Here is a 24,748-nt window from a genome sequence, read left to right as displayed (position 1 = left end):
GTTTCCGCGCAGTCAATTTTGTTTACGGACTCGTCAAATTTACCTCGAAATCAATCCGGGCACCAAACAAATGTTTCCGCGCATAAATTTTGTTCTATTCTTGACGCACTTCTCAAAAATAAGGAAATTATATTTACGGGAAATATTTCCCCACTTGGGCAGCCATACAGCACACATCGTACTATTTACTTTTTTTACAACGTACGCTTGTACTATCATACCACCCCTCTCGTACTAGACGTTTTCACACGTTTTTCTTCTACTTGTATGGAATTTTGATATTGCGCTTTTTAATATACCAAATGAAAAAATGCAAGCATGTCTTTGTCAACTTGTATTGACGCTAGTAACACCGTTCATTCGGTCCACTCCTACGTCGCTGGGATGCTGTTTTATCTTGCGATAGGTCACACGGCACGTAGATCACTATGGGGAGCCCGCTATATGCCGCACGCGGATTGTGAATGAAGCTACGCTGGTGCTTTGATCAACATATTCCCATGCCATAGCAGCTGGACCTCATCATCTTCTGCCTTGTTGATCTTTGCCAGACAGCTATCGTCGCCAGATGGGTCAAATATGGCTGTAATGTTGCGATAATCAGATAGTCTCCAGCGTACTGTACGAGGCTCTGCGGATATGTACTTTAAATATATAGTTCAATGTGGTAACCAACAGATCATAGGTATTTGTTATGGTGATACTGGTTGCATATCCTCAGTATACTCATTTCTGTACCGTGAATCATTGCTAAATAGAGATCAGAGAGGTATATCTTGAGTAGATGTTGCAGGTTCACCTCCATCTCTCCTCATAACACCCCAGAATTGTCTGCAAGCTATGGACATACAATACTCAATCCCGGAACTATGTCTCACGTCTGCCACGATCAACTCGGATATGTGTTATAGTTTCTTAATTGGTAGAGACATTCAAAAATTTAATGACACTTAATTTTTATCCGATTTTAAAATGCAGGATTACAAACCATAATTTATGTCGCAACAATGTATATTTACAGTATGTCCAGAATACTCCAGCATTTACGAGCATTCGTCAAATGGATTAAGCTCACAAAAAGGACTTTGATTTATCCAGTTTCTAGAAAACCCCAGAATACTCGGTCTTTAATGGTCATTATATCGACTTCGGTTTTACACATTTTATCTCTTTTGCAGTTGTTTTCTATGGGATCTTTTTCAAATCCTATACTTGTAGAAATTGCGCATTAATACGGGCATCTGCATTTAATGGGGTGCTGATTGTGGCTGACATATTGTTGGTAGGTGTCAGGGCAACACTATAATCAGTGTGACAAGGCCACCAACAAAGATTAAGCAAGAGAGAGAGAGAGAGCAGAGGGAGAGTCAGAGAGCAAAGAGAGAATAAGAGAGTGAGAGAGATTCAATGGTTCTAAGAGATCACACCAATGATAGTGGATATCCTAAGAGATTGAAGCTGAAGCTACAGCTACCTACAAGTCCAGTATTTATACTCTACAGCTATTCTAGAATATTCTCTACATTACATCATAAAGGAAGGTTAAAGAATAAAAGTGACATCATATAGAAAAAGAATGAGTAAGACTAGGAATCATATAGAATTTACTAGAAAGAAGTGGAGCAAGAAGGCTGTGATGAAAGAAATAAACTATCTAATCAGATAATTGATAAGATAATGAAAGGATAAGATAATTCTGTGAAGATAAAGAGGGGAAACTGGAGAAACCCTGACAGTAGGTTAAAAGCCGCATTAGAGGGGTATTGTACTTTCTCTAATCTGCATAACAGGTCTGGAGGTGTTACCATGTCTGGGGAAATTCCAAACTTGCCATTATTGTGCCCTTAGCTCTAATACTCGCTGAAATTGGTGTGTAATATGAACTACTTCTGGAAAAAGACAAGTTCTAACTACAAGATGTTGCAGGTACATTTGGAGTCGCAACCATGTATGAAAATCTCCCGGGTTTCTGGATAATGCTTCCTTTGTTCATCTCATTTGGCGCTACAATAACTTGCTCAATTCTCATTGCGTACAAGATCCATACAGCCTCCAAGAATTCGTTCCGTAAATCTCAACAGCGCCTGTCGAATATTGTGCGAATTGTTTTGGAATCATGCATTATACACGCTATTGCCTTACTGGTCTATGTGTTCATCATGGTCATAAACGGTACCTCAACATTTCTGAATCTGATAACAGTGTCTGACTAGTCAATGGGCTCATGACAGACGTTGGACCTGATGAATTTGAAAGTTGCCCGCTGAATAGAGCTAATAGCTATGAAAATACAATTGTTGCATTTATTGCAGTAAGTAGTTGTATTTAAGCTCCGCTAAACTAAATTTCAAGATCTCCGGTGTTTTACAGGGAACTGCACCACTAGTTTTAGTTGCACGGATCACACTTTCAAATGACAACAATTCAGATATATCTTCGATAACCAACAATTCACTCCTCCATTCATCTGATTCAGATAGCCATATGGCCACAGACAGAAGGGTGCAACGTTAGGGTTTTTACACTTAAGTAGTTGGGTTGAACTTTGGCAGTACTATTGTTATGGTACAATACCCACAGACATTGTTAGGTAATGCTCCAGTTGACAGTGACGATGGAATATTCAAGATTTTATTGAAATAATTTGGAAGAGGCGTCTTTTTATTCTCTAAGAATCCCAACATGCCTCCGTGCTCATGAACCAAGTCTTCACCACATCGTCTAAGTTAGTCTCGTTCCCATCCGTTATAGGGCACGATCTCCCCTCCTGCAAGAGGCCCGGGACTAATAGGCGGAGATCAAAGTCGGAGTCAAAAATTCTGCAAAATCTGATCGGGGAGATGTGCCCTATAACGTCTGGTGCAATTGCATCAGTAAAGATGCGGACATGTCACGCCGTGCTCACGCATCGACTTGACGCCGTCTAAGTCAGGATTTTTGGTCCAAAGACAACAGTTCTCTTCGTTTGAATATTATATCTTACCATATCTGTAATCTCAAGTATGTAAAGTGCCCAGTTGCGGCCGAAAATGTTATAAAATTTCCGTTGGAAGACTTCTACGGCTGTAGCCCGTGTAGTATGTACAGGTACTAACCTCAAGTGTTAAGTGTGAGGATCTAATATATTTAGGCTGAATGGGACAGTAGAATTAGGGTAGAAAAGCAAAGGTTTGATGTTACAGCATTACCAGGCCGGGTACTCACTCTGCGAGTTCACACTCCTTGAATAATTGTCAGTTAGAAGTGGATGCACCAAGACATCAAAATAAGGCTAGCTTAATTGGATTTCACTGAAATCAAATAATATTGTATTTATTATCATCCAGTAAGTCAAGAGTGATTATTAGTGAGTAAATTGTCTATTAACAAGGAGAACGGGGAGTATGAGAAGCATTGATTGAGCGATGAAAAGGAAGTGAGAGTGTGACTGATGTGACAACAGGGGCTGTCCGCATCTTTACTGATGCAATTGCACCAGATGTTATAGTCTCGGCCTCCCATCCTCTTTCGGATCGGTTACCCAATATGGGTTACCCATCGTAAGAGTCTGGGTCACAACCAACGGTCGCAACATACCATTGCGTTCGTGGTTTTCTCGCATTTCCTTGGCATATCTGCTGGCCAAAAAACATTGCCCCTACCACTATTTTATACACATGTACAGGATCCATACTACTTTACTCTTTACTTAGAATCATAATAAATATAACTGTAAGTATTGTAAGCAATGTTTGGATCAACCATTTTCACTTTTGAGACGGAAAGCATTTTTTATGAGAATGCCTGTGTGCATAATATAGGACATTAGGAGAAACAATAGCAATGACATTACATGGTTGACCATTCCTTGAATTTCTAAGGCAAAGATCACCTTTGATTTGACAGCACAGTTGTTGAAAAGGTGCCAAGGAAATGCAAGAAAACCACGAACGCAATGGTATGTTGCGACCGTTGGTTATATCCCAGACTCTTACAATGGGTTACCCATATTGGGTAACCAATCCGAAAGAGGATGGGAGGCCGAGACTACAGATGTTATGGAGAGCGATTTGCAACGGTTTTCGTCAGAATTTTTGACTCCGCTTTCATTCTCCGCCGGAGCTCTCCCAAACATCTGGAGCCGAGATTACGTCTAAGTATGTTTGCGGTAATCCGGCCACTCTGGTAATTGCCGAATAAAAGTTACACCTTCCATTTTTGGCTCACTTATTTCAAGCTCCGCGTAGATTTTGTATTGAGTGAAAACATATCCATGGAAAACCTTATTTCATTTTTACTATGAAAATGTTGAATTAGGTCGGTAAGTCTGAAAGAAATTACAAATTTTGACAATTTGAAAGTCGTGCACACCCAAACATGGTCCGTCCAAAAGTTTCTGATGAAATTCTGTTTTTGTAGTCCGATTCATTCCCATCAAGTCCGCAAAATGTTCCGATTGATGTGTATACGTGCAAACAAAGCCTCTACGCGCAACAAAGGTTTGAATTACCACTTTGTAGTATACTAGATGCCTTCTTGCTCTGGTCCTTCAGACAAGCTACCACCTTCCTCGCCTCTCTCAACAATCTCCTTGCGATGGCGCTATCCGACATATCAGCATGAGGCATGTCCGCGCACCAAGCGGTTCTCTTCATAAGCCCCGTAACCGCGATACACGGGCAGATCCTGAGAAGACTGATTTTGTGCGCAAGATCAATAAGTATCTCAGACACCAAAATTTCGACACTCAACCAAGGACAATCACACAAAATTGACCATGTCCACAATGTTCTGACGTAAAAAGTATCAATTTTCGTAGTCCGATTATTATCGGCATGATCCGAAAATGATCCGATTGATGTTTTGCTGCGCAAACATTAACCCGACGGGCAAATTAGAGTTCTTCACACCACTGGCGCTCATATATATTTTCAAAGAAAATAAGACCCAGTAATTATGTTTCCTACATTTTTTTGACGTATTTTATTGGAATATAGGCTTTGGGCTTCCCTAATTGGGTAACCCCGGACTCTATATACAAGAAAAATACGTCAAAAACTAACAGGAAACATAATTACCGATACATATTTTTCTATCAAATATGTATCAGAGCCAGCAGTGTCAAACTTCAAACTTCAAACTTCAAGCTCTAGCGCCTCGCACCGCAACATTGCAGTACCCATATCCTATCACCTTGTTTTACTAGGTAACTTCTTATTTTTGCTCTTCAGGCTGTCTTAGTTCCAGACTTTGGAGTTAGATTGATGTTTTTTTGTTTCTTTTTACAACCACCCAGATTGTAAAAATGGGCTCTGACATTCAGGTTGGCACTCCTCTCCCGACATATACGCACCCACAGATGTTCCCTCATGCGCACAGTTACGCGCATGCGCATGCACATACACATCTACCACCATAGACTCACCATTCCGTCGATGCCTTCTTACTTACTCTTGGAATCGCCAACACCCGCACACCCACACCACCGCCAGCGCCTCCGCTGATGCCCGCAGAGCTCATCGCGATGCGATGTATGACATCTCCGAATTGTGCACCTCCGTGCTCAAAGAGATACTCTTCGCCAACCACGAACCGCATTCCCAAAGGACACGTGTAGATCTTGAGATGAGCTCTCGGAGCAAGAGCGGATGCAAAAGGTGGAGAAGAGAGTAGAGAGCGAGAGAGAGCCTGTATGGCGAAGATGGATGGAAGTAGGAGTAACAAAGCAGATGCCGGCGAGGGCATGGTTCGAGATGTTGATGTGTCCTCAAGCGACAGACAGTACGCTGAAAGCGCCTAGATTTTGGGTGGGTGTTTCGTCAATTTGTACCCTGACTATATGCACGTTTTCTTGCTTTTCTAGACAACCAATCGACGCGCTTTTTTTTCTTCTATGCATCTGTCTTTTGAAGGAATATAACAATGTGCAGAGGATGCTCGGTCCTTGCTAGATCACGATCACCCGCTGTGCCGCACGCGAATCGTGATGATTTTCAAGCTTCAAGGCGCAACTTATCAACTACACTCTGTTATGAGCTGTGGCATCACCGCCTTGTTCACACCTTGAATTTCTGTCCGTTCAAGGCACATGTACTCTGCATTTGCCTTGTCCATGCCCGTTGTATATCTCTTCCTTTCGTCTCTGGATCCTCACTGGCTGCATTTATACTCACCCACCATGACCTGGAAATGATTGTTCTCTGCTATTGTCCTGTCCCTCTTCCTTGAACTACCAATCGAACTATAGACAGATGGATGGACGAATGCAACATCCATTTTTTGCTGGATCCATTCCCACCTATCCATCATCTTCATTCACCGCAATGATTCGATCCATCAGGACTCAAATGAGATCTCTTCGCAGTTGAGACTGTTCAACATTTATCGAATTCATGAATGGAAAATATCAATGAGTTTATTCTTATTCTCTGAAATTTCATTAATCTCAATCGTACTCGAGGTAGCTCAGTCTGTCTGTATGGGTCATTCTCGCTGTTCTGGGATCCAATAATAACAACTGGATCATTGGACATCATCAAGATGTGTCTTGATAGAAATCGACAAAGCACGCGAACGTGGCAATCCGTCGATTTTATTTTTATCTGTCTACTGTATATGCATGGTTGCAGATGCATACTCAAAGGCTTCTTAGCTTCTTCGTTGTACGAGAAACCCGTCGACTCATGGATTTTACGTAGGTCTCCCAGCCTGAACCGTGCGTTCAGGTCAAATTGAGCCTGTGCCATGCTTTAGGTTTTTGACGGACTCAATAATTCACCTAGATTTACTGACCCTTCAAATTTTCTCCGAACTTGTTGCTTCTTAATGTCTAAAGTCCCCTGATAGCTCCCTACGCTTATCACTCGAAACCTGGATTGCTGAGATAACGGCTCAGTTGGCGTATGAGCGACAACATCCTGCTAAACATTCAACACATACTTGTGGGCACCTGATGCAAACCGTGGCATACGTGATTCACTACGCTCTGCCAGCATTTTTTTCATGTATAAAATGTCAATGGACATCTATCCAACGTAAACTTCTGCTCTCTTAAACTTCCCTACAACAAAGGTGAAGTACGAAACGTGAAAAGAAGACAGAGTCTCATGAATATATATAGGGATAATGCATTTCAGATATCTTTCAATTTGTCTCTGGGTCTCAGCCATAACATGCACTAATGCTACCCCCTCTCCTTCAAACGAGCCAGATTATCCAGAGGTCATTCCCGGGCCAGGATTACCCTCGTTAGAATCCCTTGGGTTGACCTCCGCCGATCTGCATCGCAATCGCACCATGAGTAGTACGTGAATCCCATTCTTATTGAATAAAAATTGCATGAAATAATTGTTTCCACCCCTTAGAAGCATTTTCCGACAGCGCTGAATTCTTAGTTGTCTGCATAGCAGGCGGTTCCACTGTCTCCGTGGGCAATGCGCAAGCGTGTGTCAATTACTTGGCTAACCTCGGCACCACCGACTGTGGGGTCCCAGCCAATCCCGGCGTAATAAGTTTCTGCGTATCAGGAGATGCAAGCATCTGCGGTACGAACATATGGGGTAATGGTCAAGAGGTGCACTCCTGGTGGTATGTATAATTCATTCGCTTTCGCCGTTGTGAATTCTCTCTCTGATTAAAGATTTGGTCCAGCTCCGACGTGGCTATCAGTGCCCAGGCGATTGTTAATGGATGCCAGGTCACAAGTGGACAGGTCGAGGGTACGCTATGATCTTCTTCGCCTGATAGAGTTTGGGCGCTTAATATTTCTCTTTAGGCTACGCTCCCGCAGCTCAGAATTCCAATTTACAGGTTGACGTTGAACCATTGGAAATCTGTTAAGACTAGAGCGATGGAGACAAAAATCGAGACATATAAAAATAATACCTGTAGTTTCTGTTTTCAACCATTTCCAGCCATTCCAATCGCACATTTGAACTCTGGTAGTGAATCTTATGGAACAGATCCACAGGGTTTGTCCATGGGATCTGAAGAAGACAACACCCAGTTGGCAATCCCAATTGCGTAATTTATATTCAATTATAAGAGATTTTGACCAAGGCCTTATTATGCGTGAAAGGCTCCGACCCAACTTCATGCATGGCCTTCACACGGCATTCCTATTAAGAATGAAATAGACCATGTTCTCACGTTGGTACGTGTCCGCACAACATCCACCCGACATTGCATTCGGAAGAGCTCACTTCAAACCTGTTAGACTTTGTAGGTACCTTGGGTTGGCTAGATTTCGTTTTAGTAGCAGGCTCTACTACTATGGCCTACTACCGGCCCCCATCCACCGCAGAATAATCACAACCGAAACCGCACCAACATTCCCACCCACAACACCCCCGCCGCCGTCGATGCTCGACGATCGCCTCGTGATGGCCCGCCATCAGAGGCTTTGAAGTTTGACTTCATTTTCACTCAAGATCTTCCCGTATCCAGAGTGGCCCTCATAGACCCAGCTATAATACCCCAGGTCTATATTAATTCTTGTTATACTGTCTTTGCCGTCAACCCCTAAACTTCCATAGTGAGTTCTAATGCCTATCCCCTACGCATATTAAGCACAAATAGCCCCTAAATGAACCTGCTTTCCAAAAGAACAGCAATACAGTCAACACAGTCAACACAGTTCCAACCATCCACTCTCTCACCTTCCCGAATATTGCCTTATTCGTAATTCGTATTGACATAGAACTCTAAGGCAAGTGGGAAATGTGAGGACATACGTAGGAGTTATGAATGTCATGGAAGGTCTTGATAACAAGGAGCCTAGATAATCCGCACGTTTGTCTGCGCTTTTTGTTAAGATTTGAATGTGAAGCTTATATAGGTTTATAGCTCACTGTATAGGTGGGAGAATAAGGCGCTGATCTTCGTGCTCTTTGTTTTAGGTAACGATTTGCAGTCTATTATTAGAAACCTTTGAGCAGGTATTAGCTGTAGCGAAATGATATCGATGGTGCATATATCTCACTTGAAAGATGGAGGTGGATAAAAAAGAAATATAAGTAGAAAAAATCTTTTAGAATGGTGCGTCGAGATCACATAGCATGACCCCAAAGATAACGGTAAGCGCTAACCCCATATCTATTTCAAGGTCCTATGTTGGTATGTATAGTATGTATCGATTTATCTCCGTGAAGGATGGAATGTGTAGTATCAGTACAGGAATGTGACTTTAGATCGGGACCCAATCCAGAAATGAGGTTATGTTAGGTGTATAACCGTTCTCTGAAGGACATACGCTACGTTCAACGTGGTCACAACTTGGCTGGTTTGGAAGTTATTTAAACGATTAACATCTTGAAGTTCCTCAGGCTCTCCAGCTGGGTGCTCAGCTTTATCAAGCTTAAAACCTTTGTCAAACTCTGTGCCAATTCAAACATGAAGTTTTCCATCTCCGTCATCGCGTCGTGTATGGCTTTGGCTGTTGCATCCGCTGTCCCACCGACCACATCATCAAGCATGAAGGTCATAATGGATGACTTCTCCAAGCTTGGCACACAGTTCTCCAAGATTGCGAGCGACGTCAACAGCTTCCCGCAGACCGGCATAACAGGTGTGAACGTATGTTGCCTTTTCTTCCTCCAATCCTATCCCTTATGCGTCCCCCAACGTACAAATATAAACTCGAACCCCCATAGAACATCCAAGCGGATGCGGGAGCCATTCACACACTCTTCACCGACGTGATCAGCGAACTCGACGTAAGCTATCTCTCACAAAAATAACTGCCTAGCGCGCGCTAACATCACTTTTGCCATGAATTAACATTCAGAATCTTGAGGCACCTCTGCCCGCGAACGACGTTAAGAGAATCATATCAGTGTACAATAGTTTCACTCCCGACATCCTCGACTACCTCAACGGCATCGCCCAAAAGTCGGCCGACTTCAAGTCCCTCAACTCGGCTGGCACGATATCACTTGACTTGTTGAAGTCTGCCAACAAGTGTGCCGTGCTCGAGTCTACTTTGATGCCTATGGTACCGGTCAGTAGAACGTTTTTGTGTTTAATAACAAGTCATTCGGCAAAGCATGCGCTGACTAGGATTAACATTCATTTTCCAGACGACAATGACGACCACCACTAGTGCTATTTTTAATGTTGTCGATGCGGCAAGGCAGAACGCCTTGGCTGCTCTTTCGTAGTCTGAGGCAAAACAGAACATTTAAGTCAACGTCGGGGTCCTTTAAGCGACTGTGCAAGATTTGTGTGCAGCGTTCAATCTCAGATACAAGCTTGGAATTGTTATGGATTTCTTTGTTTTGATAGGAAATCGAAATTGTATACTTTTCAAGGCTTCTATTCTGGACTAAATGTGCATTCTGGGTTCATCGTGTCACTCGTCGAGAGAAATGATTCAACTATTAACGACAAATACCCCTCTGACTTTACTACATCTGTTATTGTGCGATCCCATAATTTAAAGTAAAGAGACGTTCAGATTTGAGCTCACAGGTTGCGGTGCACGATTTACTGCCCAGGCATCGGGGGCCTGCTCCTCTGGCATTCGGGTCCAAATCAATGACGCGGACATTCCTTATCCCTATAGTTTTGATCGTTTCTGAAAAGAGTGCAATATTCTCAACAAACACGAAGAAATTAAGATTTAATTAACGGCACTGATCTACTGGGCAGACTTCCCAAGGCAATAATAAAGTGCATGTCGTCGTCTCATTGACATGCGTACACACCAGGGTCTATGCTGTGCAGCATCAAAGTAAGCTAGCTGAAGTCTCGTTGGATGGGCAGAGGCGAAGGGTTACCATGAAGCTCGTGCCTCAAGAAAACCGCCACGTACAAAGGAAAGGTGCTAGGAGGTTAGAACATTAAATTGGCACGGCATTCCACAATTGAGGAATAGAGGGCATCGCCGCGCATATACTCGACACCAGTAAACCTTTGAATGTGGAGATCTGCTGTACATCGCGCTGACAAACTTTCCACTCAACCTCTGCTCTCCCGGGTGGTTTTGGACGACAAGGTTCTACAAACGACTCTAATGCCCTTTGCTTTTACACGTATCGACATATATGACTCAGAGTTTTAATTTGATACCGGGTTGCGCATAATACTTGTTGTGTGTGGACGAAACGACCGCATATATGCGCGTATGGTGCTTTAACCGACCTGATAAATCAAGTTTGTGAGTGTCTGCATTTGCCACTAGCGCCGGTTTGCCATTTGAGTCCGGTTACCGACATTTTCGAATCACGTCAGCTTTTAGCTCCAGGTTTTAAGGTGCTCATCCCACTGGTTACGCCTGGTCTGCATCAGCAGCAGCGGCGGCGGCCCAAGACTGGGCCAAGGCTTCCTTAAGACATCCGGCGAGTCCGGGAGTGAGCTGCAACACCCCATCGACGGTGCATATCCGGTATGAAGGCATGGCTTGGTATGTGCCTGGTACAATCTGGGTGTTTGGAGAGGGAATAAATTGTTAGGTTAGTACACGGTCATGGATCTGGGGAGTTATTGGAGGTGGCTTGAAAGGGAGCGATGTGAAGAGAAATTGTCAATGAATCATTCACCTTTCCATCCTGTACGAGCACAGATGCTAATATGTCGTCTGGATCACCGACGCGTCCTAGTGCTGGAATATTCCGCTGATCTGTTCACCACACATACATAGACAAAATAAAACATGAGTTTTCACCCGTATTCAAATGGGGTCTCGGTTCAGGGAACTGGAATAGGTTTAAGGAATGGAAGCAAAGAGACGTACCGCCAATGTGCATCCAGCCATTCCCATGGGCAATAGCGGCATCTCTCCAAATATCGTCTTGTCCCTGCTCAAGTGCAGTTTGGATGGTGGCGTGCAGGAAGGAGAGAAATTTGTCTATTGTTTCACCGTATCGGTATCAGAGAATCAGTTAAGAATTTACTTGTTTTCAGATAAACAGAGAGGGTGGGGTGCAAGGCAGCATAAACCGCACCCCGCCACACTTTCTGCGCGCTCAAACAGAGAGGTAATTGAATACAAGACTTACCGTTCCCCATGAAATCGTCCAATGTTGAACCCTGCCCCTCTCCCTGTATTGCCTCTCCCTCCACTTCTCCTTCAACAATCGTCTGTGCGGGAAGCCATCCAATCACTGCTTCGGAGCCCTCCCCGCCAGCAGCACTAGCAGGGGGAAGAGCATCCAAATATGACAGGGCGAAGGCCGGGAGCACGCGTGAGAGTGGCGTTGGAGCGGGAGTGTAATGGTAGAACAGGTCGGGGCGATGAGGGTCAGCGAATGTTATGGGATTTATTTCTGACTCTGGTTCTGGTTCATATTCGTGTTGGGTGGGGGAAGTGTCGGGAGATGATGGTGCTGCGCCGGTTGCTGTTGTAGTATATGACCTGCGAAGATGTTGCCTCGGTGTACGTGTATATGATATGATATGTTGCAAGGTGGAAGGTCTAGATAGAGAAATGCTAGCCTTCCTGCACGGTGACGATGAGCTTTTGCCGGCAACGGGGCCAGCACCAGCTACAACCGTTACGAGCCGTCGACAAGATGACACTCGAGTAAAGTCCCTTCTGAGGATTCTAAGAGCTGATGATGAAGCTTTTGGGGTGACTGCGGCGTGCATTATTGTAAACGAGGATTATGTGGTGCTGGGGTCGATGACGCTGAGGCTGAACAAGAATCGACCTTGAAAAAATGGCAGGAAGAAAATCACGCTTGGGGCCCGCAGTCCAAATCCGACGCGGTCCGTTTGTTTGCATTTAGCGTCAGTGGCAAATATGCCCCTATTTTATTGCGATTGTTCGCGATTCAGTACAAGGTACGTGAGCTTCCTTGCATATGAGATTTATTTATTTAAACTATCGTTTCGCCTGGTTGAGAAATATAAGACTACGTTTGTCATGAGATACAATGTCTATGTCAGTAGAAACCTCGATCAGTGATGCCCATATCCCTGAGGATTCCTTCGAAACGTGAATCTACAGTATTTGTGTCAAGCAACCTGTGAGACCCTCCTCCAATAGCTTCACCACATTCCGGACAGACAGACGTTTGCATAGCACCACCGCACTTCAAACAAAGCTCCATGTTATTATCAACTCGGTAAAAAGAAGTTGCACGTACCTCTGTGATCACAAATGGATGTCCGTTTGGACAATTGTAAAAATGACCAGTAGTTACTAAAGATTGTGGAGCATTTCAGCGCAAAGTATGTTGAATGTTGCTGGGTACTCACAAAATTTGCCCTTAAAGGCTTTTACGATATCTTCCATTTCGTTGTGTGAAAGCGGCTCATACACTGTCCCGTTTTTGACCCATGCTTCCAAATCATTCAATTCATCGATAAACCGCTGGACCTTTATTGCGCAGTTTTCCTTGAACCAGTTCCTCTCTTCATTCAACTTCCGTATATTGTTCCCAGTAGGTCGGCTTCTGATATACTCCCTTTCGTATTCAAGCAGTTGCTTCTCCACGCTAGTTCTTGTGTCGGAGACCTGTTGGGCTATACGCTCACGATCCTCTGCAAACGTGGGGTCGGATACCTTAAGAGACTTCATCCCGATTGTTGTCTGAAACCGTATTCTTTCGAAGTCAGATCTTATCATGAAAACCTTGGATGTCGCAGCTCTCCGAGATGCTGAAGACTTCTCCGCAATAGCTAAAGCTTTTCTAGAGTCAGCCACACATGTCTCATATATGAACCCAATGAACTCCTTCCAATGTCTTTTTTCTTTGCTGGAAAGTTCGTCCGTCGCAGCTGGGTTCAAACCATCGAGACGCGCAAGGCCGACTTGGGCAAGCATAAAACGTAATTCAAGGGTATGAATGTACGCCTCAATTTGGAAACGACTATCGGCTGTAGGAGGGGGTTGACCAATGTTCATCTGCACAGCGCGCAAAGCCATTGGCTCTGGAGCATCGGTTACTACGGAAGGATCATTGATCAAGGTATCGAGCTCAAGGCGATACAATGTTGAAAATGCCCCTTCATATGCCTTGACATGTGCTCCTTGGGTCGTTGCTATGCTGTGAGCCCTTGAATATGCATCCAGAATTGGTTTTACAATCGTGTTCCAAATTCTAGTCTCTTGCGGGGACAGGCCATGTATTGAATTCATGGCATTAAGATCAAGCAAGGCTTTTGAAATCGGTTCTTGCTTCTCAATCGCGTCAGTTTTTCGAGCTTGTGAGATAGTGCCAAGATTAGTGGTATCAGGGGTTATGGTTTTCGCTCTCTCTTTGAATGTCTCCAATGACTTCGAAACATGTTCCAGGTGTGGTCCAAGAAGCTCCAAATCACGCGACATATTGCTCGCCACATTCTGCTCGAGGATGTCAAGCATAGAGCGTTTGACGACTCTGCCATAACGGAGAGCAGTAATAGAACTTCGGCACTGTGGACAAGTGGGTGGTGTTTGATATTCCACAGGAGGAGCTTTGGTTCGAATGTATGTTCCGTCATTGCTCACTTCGTAGAAATCAGCCATTCTGCAAACCCCGTCTAGGGTTTCCACGGTGAAGATGTGACCACATTTGAGCGTAATTAGCCTTTCCGAAATGTCATCGGAGCTAAGGTCTAATTCATCGAGTCGCCGTTGCATGACGAGGTCGACAACCTCTTGCTTTTTATCTGTTTCTAGACACAGCACACAGATCTGCTGATTACAAATTTCGCCGCAAACTGATATATGTCCACTGTAAGTAAACGTACAAATATATATATAATATTAGAGTTTGATTTACCTGAAGGGCATGGATGACCACACGTTAATTTTTCCCTGCAAGGTTGATCGCAAGGCAGGCGTGTACAAATCTTTTGGTAGGAATTGAGTTGAAAGATTGAGTCTTAAACATTGAAGCCAACTTACCGACCCGCATGTAACAGGACACGTATAATGGGAACAGTTCCAAGTGCATGGTTCCATACAAGGAGGACAAACGGAGGAGCAGGTCTTCTTACACTTTTGATGAAGGCATTCCTGACGACAGGCCTGTTGGCAGGCGGGATTACATGGAGGATTATCCTTTGGGTGACAAGCCTTGCCGCATGGGTGCATGCAATAGAGTGGACGATCACATGGGTGAGTATAATGAGAAGTACGATTGATCCTTGTTGGACTAGATTTGTGACCGATAACAGGATCGCCAGTAACGAGAACCTTGGTTGCTGTCTGGCACTGATGACATTGAGATTTGCATGATTTTGAGCAGCAACCCATGATACCACCACATATTTCTTTGCAGATGTAGGATGCGGGATCCTTGCTGCAAGGCATTAGAGCAGAGTGTTCGCATCGTGGAAGTTTTTTCGTCACTAATTTTGGACACTTGACCGAATCAAGCTTCTCAAGAAGGTAGCTATGGATCAAATTAGCAATTGTATGCGCTGTTGGAAATTCAGCACACTGACCAATGAACTTTTTTTTCTGTATGGCTACAAGGTAGGGTGACGTCGTAGATTGGGAACATGCAATCACCGCAGTTTTCCGAGCACTCTTTTGGGCATGGATGGCCACGAGGGCATGGGGTCTTCCTGCATGGCTCGTGGCAATACATGCTACGATGATTGTCAAGCGTAATATGACACTGTTCAAGGTTCAATAGCATTAAGATACTATAATTTTGAGTAGAAAATCCGTGTTTGCTCACCACAGACGGGCATATATGTCCGCAGTCTAGTTGATATCCGCAGGGTAGTAGACATCCACCTTCAGGAGCATACTGACCAAGATCTCCGGGTTTTGATATAAGATTGACCTGGTCGGGATGTCGCGCACATATAATTGGAAAGCCTTGTCCAATAAGCCCCTGGTCCTCCAAATCGTCCAGAATTGTTGACCATGTTGTGTTTTTACGCAGGTTAGATGCATTCCCCATGATATACATGCCGTGCTTAGCTCTGGATAGCGCTACGTTTATCCGATTTGAACTCTTCAAAGTGTTCAGAGAATATTTAACTTAAAAATTATAATAAATACCTTTAGAAATCCTATGGACGCTGACTTGGTGTCGTAGTTGCCCGTATTTCGCACCAATGAGACAATAACAATTTTTGCCTCCTGCCCCTGGTAAATGTCCACTGTGCCAAGACGAATCTGACAAATTTTGATATGAAGGCTAACCCAAAATTGGAATCCGACGAATGCTTACGTGCTTGGCCACAACGACTTCCTCGAATGCACCTTCTTCTTCCAAACCTTGTTGTAAAAGTTGGGTTTCATCCCTTTCGTCAACTGATACAGCAATTTTCAAATCCTTGAGTGCCTGTCGTACTTTCTGAAGCTGGCCCAAATATGCGCAAAGAACAGCAATATCCCCTGGACCGCTATACATGTCTTGCTTCAAAAAGTAAAGGACGAGATCGCGAATCATTTGGACCTGGTTGGAATTACCTTAAGAATTGTAATATATAAAATTAAACATTCCACTCACTTCGTAAGTGTTATACTTCGATACCGAGTCCTCTGATCCACCTTCCGGATGGATGTGATTCAAGAAATAGACGTCCTTTTGCATCCCTCTGACTGATGGATATGTTTTGACAATGTCATGATCTTCCAAGTTAGGATAAAGTATACGTCTTTGGGCTATGCTAAGACACTATAGATCAGATTGAAAGCAATAGAAGCATACCGAATAAAATGAGATATAGTTGGTCGCATCCGACGTTGAACATTGAGTTGCGTCATCTGAAGACCAGAATCCGCAAGTCTTTCCATGAGCGACCTGTCAAATTTGAAAAGCTGTTTACCCCGCTCGCTATCCATTGATAAACCTGCAGTCATAACAGAGTGTTATCGTATTTGCAAATTTGGGATTATTTGAACATACCAAAAGTCGCAAGGCTTGGGCGAAGTTGTTGAGGATCTCCAATGCATATGAGATGATGGACTATAAATTGATTATTTCAGTAAGCTATGTGGTTTTAGGCAGAGAGCAGCAAACACATACTTGAGTTGACAAGGGACGTTAAAATATGTGCTTCAAGAACCTGACCAGCCTCTTCAACCATCAAAACACGTGGAGCAATGCTCTAGCATGAAAAAAGTGAGTATATCACAACGTACAGTGCGAGTCAGTGACAATAATATACATTAATGAGCGAAGTGAGTTTTGCGGCCCCTAAATCATCCTCGTTAATGTCGCGGACCATCTCAAGTGAACGCAATAACCTTACGAACCAGTTGTTGTACATGCAATAAGGTCAACAGAACTAAGTAATCGCCGGCGGGTCTGATGACGTGAAATGTTCGTTATGAAAAATAATCTATGATCAAAGTGAAAAGACACATACCTCATCTCTTATATCATTGTATTCTTTGCATGCTTCTTTATAGTCTTCCCGAAGACTATTGTACCGATCCAGATTTATATTGTAAGCCAAAACACGAATGTCCTCTTCCCAGGCCAATGCCAATCGTGTCCTCTCTTGCAACGACATTTTCCACAAGTCCTCGCTATTTCTAAGCCGAGTGAGGGGTCGATTCTGATCGGGTATCTGCGGTCGATTGTTACCGAATTCAAGTGTTTCAAAGAATCGAGTAACTTTTGGGTCCTCTTGTAGCACTGTAGTCCCTTGTGATTTAGCCGCTCTGTTCTTTTTTTTGCCAGGTGTAGGCATCGGCGAGTGCGCCATGGAAACTGGAGCCAGAAAGGCTATATCTGCACCCGTCTTCCAGAAATCGTAGAATGTATGTGAGACAACGTCCCCAGCCTGCTGCTTTCCTTTGCCACGAACAGTGGACCACTCTCCGTTTGTATCTTCATCCGCCCATAAAGTTTCAGCCAGCTGTGATATCCAGAAAGGAGGTGACAATAACACGTTTAATGCTTGCGGAAAATGGATATCTAAGTGATCTTCGACCTGTTGAGCAGAAACTTTCGGTAGTTGAATGGATTCCATAACTCGACTCATATCTTCTTCCAACCTCTTCATGACAGCATATTGTTTCCCTATCGAGCGCTGTAGGGAGGATCTTTCGGCAAGTTTTTCCAGCTTGTCCAAGGTGTATTCTGCGACAACTTCATCGGATGAACGAGAGCCTAAGCGCACCAGCCTCTTGGTAATCCCTACATCGAGAACCTCTCTCAGCAAATGGTCTAAAGCATGATTGGTGTAAGCAATTAGAACTAGAAGCTGTGTAAGTTATAAAATATGTTAAACAAATTATGATGTCATACCAATAGGCCGTACTTTGCTGGCAAAAAGAATGCGCAGAATTTCCCGACCAGTAAAGCTCTTTAATTAACCAAAGTCAGCATACTTATGACATAATAAAAAATATAGGTCACCTTTCCAGTTCCAGGTGGTCTATCGAAACGATTTTGTTATTAGAATTACGACGACGGTATATGAACTTTAGACACACCCTTGAATTAAGGAGACCTCTCTTGTCAATGTGTTGATTACAGCATCAACTTGAGAGGGATCGAGAGTGCTGGATTCAAGCATTTGGTGACGGGCAAGGTTTACTGCATCGGGTCGAGTAATATCCAAGTCCGAGATTCGATGTTCACGATCTTTTGCCAAACATTGAAGGTTGTACTTAAATCTTGGGTTGGTGGCATAGCGAGGCGGTTTGACTTGAACGTCTGCCAGAGAATTGCTGGAAGAAATGTAGTTCCCAAAGGGAATTTCTGTGGGCTCGATGGTTTGAAGTCTCTCCAAAAATGGCCGTGACGCTTCGAACATAACGGAACCATCAACTAGGAACGCGTACGACGACGAGCTTCCTGAAAGTTTCTCCCTTTTCAAAGCGCGAAATTCTACTTCTGGATCAAAGAAAGTGATCCTGACTTGAACCTTTTCTGCAGATGCCTTTGACGACTCTGCAATATCGTCGCCGAAGGATGCAAGAACCCCAAGATAGACCTTTAAAGTTTTGTTAGAAACAACAAGAAGGGCGACCAGTCCGCCTCCTTGTAAGCGCCTGCTGTTTTTCCAATATGCAACTCGTTTTGATGCCTGTGGATCACGAGCAGCTCCTGCGGGTGGGTCGATCAAAAGCCCAACCGTAAGGTCACGGCGTTCGGCACGAACAGGAGCAAAACCAACATTGGCATAAATCATGAAAAAAACAGAATCTAAACCAGTGGTCCTGTATGCTCCACCGCCTTTGGAAAGTAACTTTTCAAGTTTGGTTGTATCTCGACGCTGTCCAGGAGATTCCCATATCTCGCGAAGATCTTGATAAACGGCATTTATAGATGACCTTATTGTCGAGCTAAGAACAAATTTATCGTTAGCCTCAACCAGGTCACGAATAAATGTAAGCAACATACATCAACTCTTCGCGAAGGAGACGAAATTGTATGTCAAGATGACGTTCCATTGAATCTGGCAGACAGTGATGCTGGGCTTCGGGAAGAAAGGCGGGAAGGTATGGGGAAATCTCACAAAGCAGCTCGTTTTGAGTAGGAGCGATTCGTATATCAGCAATATCAATGGAGTCATTGTCATGCCTGGGACCTTCTGGTCTAAGTTCACCAGGGGGATCATAGATTTGCCCAAGGCGCATGATTTCGGCATTGCGCCGCTGCGCCACAGTTACTGCAGGGCGAGACGTGTGTCGCTTAAGAACAGTAGCATGGTCTGACTCTCTTTGAACAATCGTGACTAATCGATTGATATCGTCGTGAATTTGATCTATGATTAACCCTCGACGGCGAGGATCAAGGTCGGTAATTGGATCCTCAAAGAGCACCGGCGATTTCGTCATCACGCCAGCAACCCAAATATCAAACCACTCTGTAAGATGTTGCACGAGGTTGACAATTTCAGGATGGTTACGGATTGAGCTTTTGAAGCGATTGAAATATCTAAGAGGGGAATGATAACAACACTATATAACTGACGTATATGAAAACGACTTACTGAAGAAAGACAGTGGTCAGTGTTTTGAATACGTTCGCGCCATCGAGGTTTGCAGCTGAGCCCGGATCCCTCCACGAGTTTCGCTTGATCATGGAATTCATGCAAGAATCGACAACAGCGTGTAAATCATCGTAGTTGTCCTCGACAACTGTATATAAATGGCTATATATATTTAAGATTTGAGCACACGTCACAGTGAAAATGAGTCATTCACTTGATATTCTTGTGCCATGTACTTTTCAGAACAAGACTTGACGATAGATACTGTTCAATGTGAGTTTCATTTGCATATCGCAGAAAACCGATAATATATACCTCGAGAATAGGAAAATAACCGCGTTGGAAAGAAAGACTGGTTCTAAAAACATTCGTGCAGTCATCGACAGGCTTGAAGCGCAGTATCTCTCCAATTCGGGTAATACCATTGTCCTGTAGACATATTAATAACATGGTAGGATAGACATTTAATAGCGCCACCTTGACTAGAAGGGAAAGAAAAGCCTGGATCGATTATAGGTATGAAGCAAGCGTTGTAAAAGACTAGTTTCAACTTGCCTGAGCATTATCGGTATTCTGGAACAAGTCAACGATTTCAGTCAGCCGCAGCATTTCTAAGGCACCACATGTACAACGCACCCAGCTTTTATTGTGATCATTGATGCTTGATATGATTCGAACAAAACTTTCAATGTTTCTTGGTCCTTCAAAAGTGTAATTATCCTTCAAAAAGGGTTTGATATGATTGTGGACTTCCGCAGGGTCGTAGCTTCCTCGTTGCGTTCGTTCACGGCCATCTGGAACGAGCCCGTCGATGGAATAGAAATCAGGCGGGTCTTCGTCACTGTTGATAGCTGAGCGCGATGCCGTATGCGTTGCTTGTGGGTTACGGGTGTGCTTGAATGAACAATCAAAACCACGATCGCATGCGCCACTTTGCCAGAATATGTTGCAGACTTGACGGGGTGCAGATGGAGAAGATCTCGGGCTGGTCGCACCTCGAGGGCTGGCAGTGGCTTGTGAAGTCGTGGGCGTAGGAGTTGCTGGTGCCGGGTTGTCATGAATGAATTTACATTGATTTCCCTTTCGACAGTTTCCACGAGCGAAGAAGTCACATTTCTTCCGATTCCTTGAGGCCATTGTACTCGAATTGCTGTGAGGTGTATATGGTTGCAGTTGGATAGCAGATTGAGACGGGGAAGAACAAAGAGATGTGGGCGCTTAGTGCTATCGAATGGATCAAGGTAGTCATGTGGCCTTGCATGGTGAAGCACACACGAGGATTCACAAAGGGCATCGGACGATAAGGGGCCGACAGCGTGATTGGTGGAGAATCCAACTTGAAAAACCGCACGATTGAATTCTGGACCGTTCTATGTGATGCAGAAGCTGAGAGCCACAAGATGCCGAGAGGTAGTAATCTATTAACAGATGGTCCCCGAAACGCATGATACTGCAGCCAGCACTGTTATTCGCGTTGCATTGGTACTAAGTAGTGTCAGACTTAAACTGTCTGTTTGAATATGAACTTGACTCACCTCCTTCATATGTCATCTCGTTCCAGATTGCATCTTGCTCGCTGCCGCTTTGACGAGTTTGGATCAAATTGAGTGGGCGTGGGCTGACAACCCGGTAACGTCTCACGATTGGTTGATTTAGCCATGCTTCCCTATCTCTCTATATTTGTCCCTCGATGATTGAGATTGACGAAGATTTGAGGAACATGGAATAGCCAATTTGCATGGTGTGTGTAGATGGTATGTATTGTGCTGAGAAACCTCAAAGAAAGGCGGGTTGGAATCGGGTTGGAAAGTTGAAAGGATGACTGATGGCACACAGTGGCAAGCCTTTTTCCAGATTTGGTCAGCCTCATGTGTGATTGGTTATTTAGAAACAAACCCCAATCTAAGGTCTCGATCATGCTTGATCAAGACTGACTATCGTCGTTACTGGACTTAACCCACTTATCCTAATCCGCATTTTGGAAAGGCATTTCAGATATAAACGAAAGTAGTACATCTTGTGTTTGAAATCATTAATATTTTAAAGGCCAACGAACAAAGTATCAAGAAAAGATGCCTCTTCATCGCAGAGATTCAGCTGTACACGAACGCTTTCGTGCAGTGCTGCGGCGTCCTCAAATTTCTGTTTGTAAAATGATCAGTGGTGAAAACCAATCTATGTAAGAGATATAGATCCTACAGATTGCAAGATTGTTTCCAGGAACCCCAGGAGATCGTTGTTGATGTAAAGTGCATGATACTGACGGTTCTTTGGAATATCGGGTACAAGAACGGACTCCGTGAACTTTAAAATCTCTGCTCGCAAGGAGGGTAGCGGAAGCGATTCCTTTATGTGAGAGTTGATGTAGAAGAGACCTCCTAATTGAAGCACTTCAGATGTTCCTGGAAGGAGCTAGATGAGTGGATTTGACGGGAGAAAATATCAATACTAAATACTCACTGCTGAAATGCTGCATGTATAAAATCGCGAACTCGGCATGCTTTGAAGGCGCATCGATGTGAAATATTCCCGATCGAGCCTCGTCAAGAAGAAAATCCTCAATAGATGCATGAAAAATATGCAGACGTCTATCTTGTGTCCCAGTATCGGTACCATGATTAGTCAATTTGAGGATTGAGCCAAGGTCACAAAGAGCTACGTCGGCGTCGCCGGTATTCATACAAAGTATCTTCTCCATGTGTCCGACGTGATCTATTATTTCCACCTGCTTGGATTTTGACAGAATCTGGAATGCAAGGATTTGAAGGGCAGGATTCGGGTTATCGAGGGAGGAAAGTATGTGCATATATAGAGCATCGAGCTCTGCAAATGGCAGTGCACTGTTGGCGGCACGAATTCCAAGAACAATATCAAGTTGACTGGTAGGACGGTGACGACGGCACGACACGAATTTCACGACTGTAGCGGCATAGATGAATTGACCTGAGGATTTGGCCACCAGCTGTCCAATGACCTCTTTACTGGGCCAATTTAAAGGTATATGGTCCCTAAACGGATGTGTTCGTCTGAGGTTCGCAAAGTGGTCGCACAAATAGCGTTCAATGTCAACATATGCCTGGTAGTCGTCATCTAACGGCAAGGAAGTAGTGATCCTGTGCAAATATCCAGACCGAAAGGAAGCCTGAATATCATGTTCTGGTCGGCAGCAGAAAAGCAATAGTAGAGGTAGATTGAAGTTTTGTAAAGCGCACGAGAGAGCATCCAGTATCCGTACCTGCTCGTCGCGTCTTATACACTCGTCCAGGCCATCAATGACAATTACGCGCCTCGAGTTCTCCGTTGCAAAATATCCTGATTGAACAAGAGGCCGCAGTGGCTCGAGTATGAGTGAGTGGAGTTGGGCTTCTAAAGACCGCGTGAAGATAAGAGGATCGAGTTCTATGTTTCTGAGAATGCAGTCGCGCACGTCGGGGAAATGTTCCGCTATTTGGTATGATAGTGTCGGAATGAGTGATCGAGAGTGGTTCCTCGTGGGGTCCGACCTCGCGAAGAAAAAGCCTGCGAGTAGCAGTTTATGATAGAAACAAAAGTCTGCGATAGTCTGCGCTATGGCTGACTTCCCAGCTCCAGCTGGCCCGTATATCCACAAAACCACCCGTTCTTGATTCAAGGGGGTGCATTTACGAATCCAGAGCAAGATTTTTTCCAGTATTGCGACCCGTGTATTGCGATGGCATCGTGGGGGATCTCGTCTTTCTCCTGCATTATGAAACGCATTCGACGAGGTTGCATCTTGTAGCAGTTCTATGGGGGCTGAACAAAACAACGGTAAGTAGCTATCTGCACAAACTGAACCCTGTCAAAGATTGATAGCTTGCCTTTGGCTCGATGCTGCTGACTAGTGCAGACATGTTGTGTAAAAGTTCCACCAGTGATAACTGTACTGGAAGAAAACATCGTTGAAACGGGCATGGTGGCCATACGCGGTGCGTCTGTGGTGTCGCGTTGACCTGAAGTGGTGGTTAATGTCAGTCATATATTAAAGTACACTCTATATATTCCGTTAAATGGGGGCATATGTGACAGACTCACCGGTAAGTAGGCGACTCAATCAATCCAAAGGTAGATCCCGGTTATTCAACTAAACTTGTCTTGGACAAATCTCATCCCACAAGTGCGGTTCCACTCGAGAACGGGAAGTAAAGGTCGGCATATAAGCACAGATACATCATGGAAGGAGGCACCGGATAAATGAAAAGGCTGAATGTCTGCTAAAAAAAGGTCGCAAGACCATTGAAAGGGCGCTGACAGTTACGGCGATTGCCGTCCAGGACACGGAGAGACGGAGTCTTCAAGTGAGATCATAGTACAGTCCTTCATTGACAATGACGACCGGCATTCAAATTGAAAATTTCAGGCCATCAAGCTTCGAGTTTAAGGCTTCGATCGCAGCCTCAGGCTAAGCAGTTCCAACTCAAGAATAGGTAACTAATACGCCGCGGAGCTGTCAGGCCATGAGCCACAGAGATATTGTAACAAAGATATGCCAGTGGATGACAACTGGGAGTAAGGCTGCTGCTGGACTGTCTCGACTGAATGACTATGAAAATCCAAAGTTCGGGATACTTTTGTACTACTAGTAGTGTAATATTCACTCAAACAGAAACGGGTAATTATGCAACATTAATCGTTAATCCTCCGGCCTTCGGTAGTACTATACCAAAAGAAACAGGCTAACACCATACATATTTAAATCCAGCGGCGCCCACCCACTGTCGGCCATCGCCCAAGGCCAATATAACAAGACATGGCATGACACTTGACATTTCCATTTGACACAACGGCTTTGCATGCCGCTCAAGCCTCAAGGCCTCAAGGCACAACTGTGTCAGTACACCAGACTTAAGAATAAGACAAGCGAATCTCGAGAGATATGCGTGATGCGTCGGACAAATAGAACACCGGGCCCGCT

General features: G+C 44.2%; 7 protein-coding genes across 7 annotated transcripts; 2 read left to right on the top strand and 5 right to left on the bottom strand.

Moving 5' to 3' along the window:
• Positions 1 to 4,503: 4,503 nt before the first annotated feature.
• Positions 4,504 to 5,724, bottom strand: JR316_0008982 (uncharacterized protein; the record flags this gene model as incomplete). Its single annotated transcript, XM_047894693.1, has 2 exons — positions 4,504 to 4,581; positions 5,431 to 5,724. 2 exons carry the CDS (start codon positions 5,722 to 5,724, stop codon positions 4,504 to 4,506), a joined length of 372 nt encoding a protein of 123 aa, XP_047746152.1.
• A 1,380-nt stretch (positions 5,725 to 7,104) lies between these two features.
• On the top strand, positions 7,105 to 7,818 carry JR316_0008981 (uncharacterized protein; the record flags this gene model as incomplete). The annotated part of the gene is made up of 4 exons (XM_047894692.1): positions 7,105 to 7,282; positions 7,344 to 7,566; positions 7,630 to 7,697; positions 7,754 to 7,818. 4 exons carry the CDS (start codon positions 7,105 to 7,107, stop codon positions 7,816 to 7,818), a joined length of 534 nt encoding a protein of 177 aa, XP_047746151.1.
• Positions 7,819 to 9,369: 1,551 nt separating this feature from the next.
• JR316_0008980 (uncharacterized protein) lies at positions 9,370 to 10,136 on the top strand (the record flags this gene model as incomplete). The annotated part of the gene is made up of 4 exons (XM_047894691.1): positions 9,370 to 9,552; positions 9,630 to 9,692; positions 9,764 to 9,976; positions 10,056 to 10,136. The coding sequence occupies 4 exons, from the start codon at positions 9,370 to 9,372 to the stop codon at positions 10,134 to 10,136; spliced, it is 540 nt and encodes a 179-aa protein (XP_047746150.1).
• Positions 10,137 to 11,245: 1,109 nt separating this feature from the next.
• Positions 11,246 to 12,564, bottom strand: JR316_0008979 (uncharacterized protein; the record flags this gene model as incomplete). Its single annotated transcript, XM_047894690.1, has 4 exons — positions 11,246 to 11,398; positions 11,517 to 11,596; positions 11,711 to 11,824; positions 11,976 to 12,564. The coding sequence occupies 4 exons, from the start codon at positions 12,562 to 12,564 to the stop codon at positions 11,246 to 11,248; spliced, it is 936 nt and encodes a 311-aa protein (XP_047746149.1).
• Positions 12,565 to 13,120: 556 nt separating this feature from the next.
• JR316_0008978 (uncharacterized protein) lies at positions 13,121 to 14,695 on the bottom strand (the record flags this gene model as incomplete). The annotated part of the gene is made up of 2 exons (XM_047894689.1): positions 13,121 to 14,636; positions 14,685 to 14,695. 2 exons carry the CDS (start codon positions 14,693 to 14,695, stop codon positions 13,121 to 13,123), a joined length of 1,527 nt encoding a protein of 508 aa, XP_047746148.1.
• A 560-nt stretch (positions 14,696 to 15,255) lies between these two features.
• JR316_0008977 (NFX1-type zinc finger-containing protein 1) lies at positions 15,256 to 20,952 on the bottom strand (the record flags this gene model as incomplete). Its single annotated transcript, XM_047894688.1, has 20 exons — positions 15,256 to 15,299; positions 15,352 to 15,498; positions 15,668 to 15,872; positions 15,920 to 16,036; positions 16,092 to 16,319; positions 16,374 to 16,521; positions 16,575 to 16,716; positions 16,773 to 16,832; positions 16,893 to 16,974; positions 17,035 to 17,063; positions 17,123 to 17,174; positions 17,236 to 18,071; positions 18,123 to 18,180; positions 18,234 to 18,252; positions 18,311 to 19,165; positions 19,224 to 19,760; positions 19,816 to 19,977; positions 20,030 to 20,079; positions 20,131 to 20,244; positions 20,452 to 20,952. The coding sequence occupies 20 exons, from the start codon at positions 20,950 to 20,952 to the stop codon at positions 15,256 to 15,258; spliced, it is 4,386 nt and encodes a 1,461-aa protein (XP_047746147.1).
• A 903-nt stretch (positions 20,953 to 21,855) lies between these two features.
• JR316_0008976 (uncharacterized protein) lies at positions 21,856 to 23,687 on the bottom strand (the record flags this gene model as incomplete). Its single annotated transcript, XM_047894687.1, has 4 exons — positions 21,856 to 21,957; positions 22,015 to 22,217; positions 22,276 to 23,589; positions 23,627 to 23,687. 4 exons carry the CDS (start codon positions 23,685 to 23,687, stop codon positions 21,856 to 21,858), a joined length of 1,680 nt encoding a protein of 559 aa, XP_047746146.1.
• Positions 23,688 to 24,748: the final 1,061 nt, after the last annotated feature.

Source organism: Psilocybe cubensis, chromosome 8 (genome assembly GCF_017499595.1).
Source record: "Psilocybe cubensis strain MGC-MH-2018 chromosome 8, whole genome shotgun sequence".
In the NCBI taxonomy this organism is placed as follows: Eukaryota; Fungi; Basidiomycota; class Agaricomycetes; order Agaricales; family Agrocybaceae; genus Psilocybe; species Psilocybe cubensis.
Note: the sequence above shows the minus strand (reverse complement) of the source record. Positions and strands in the feature narration are given on the sequence as shown.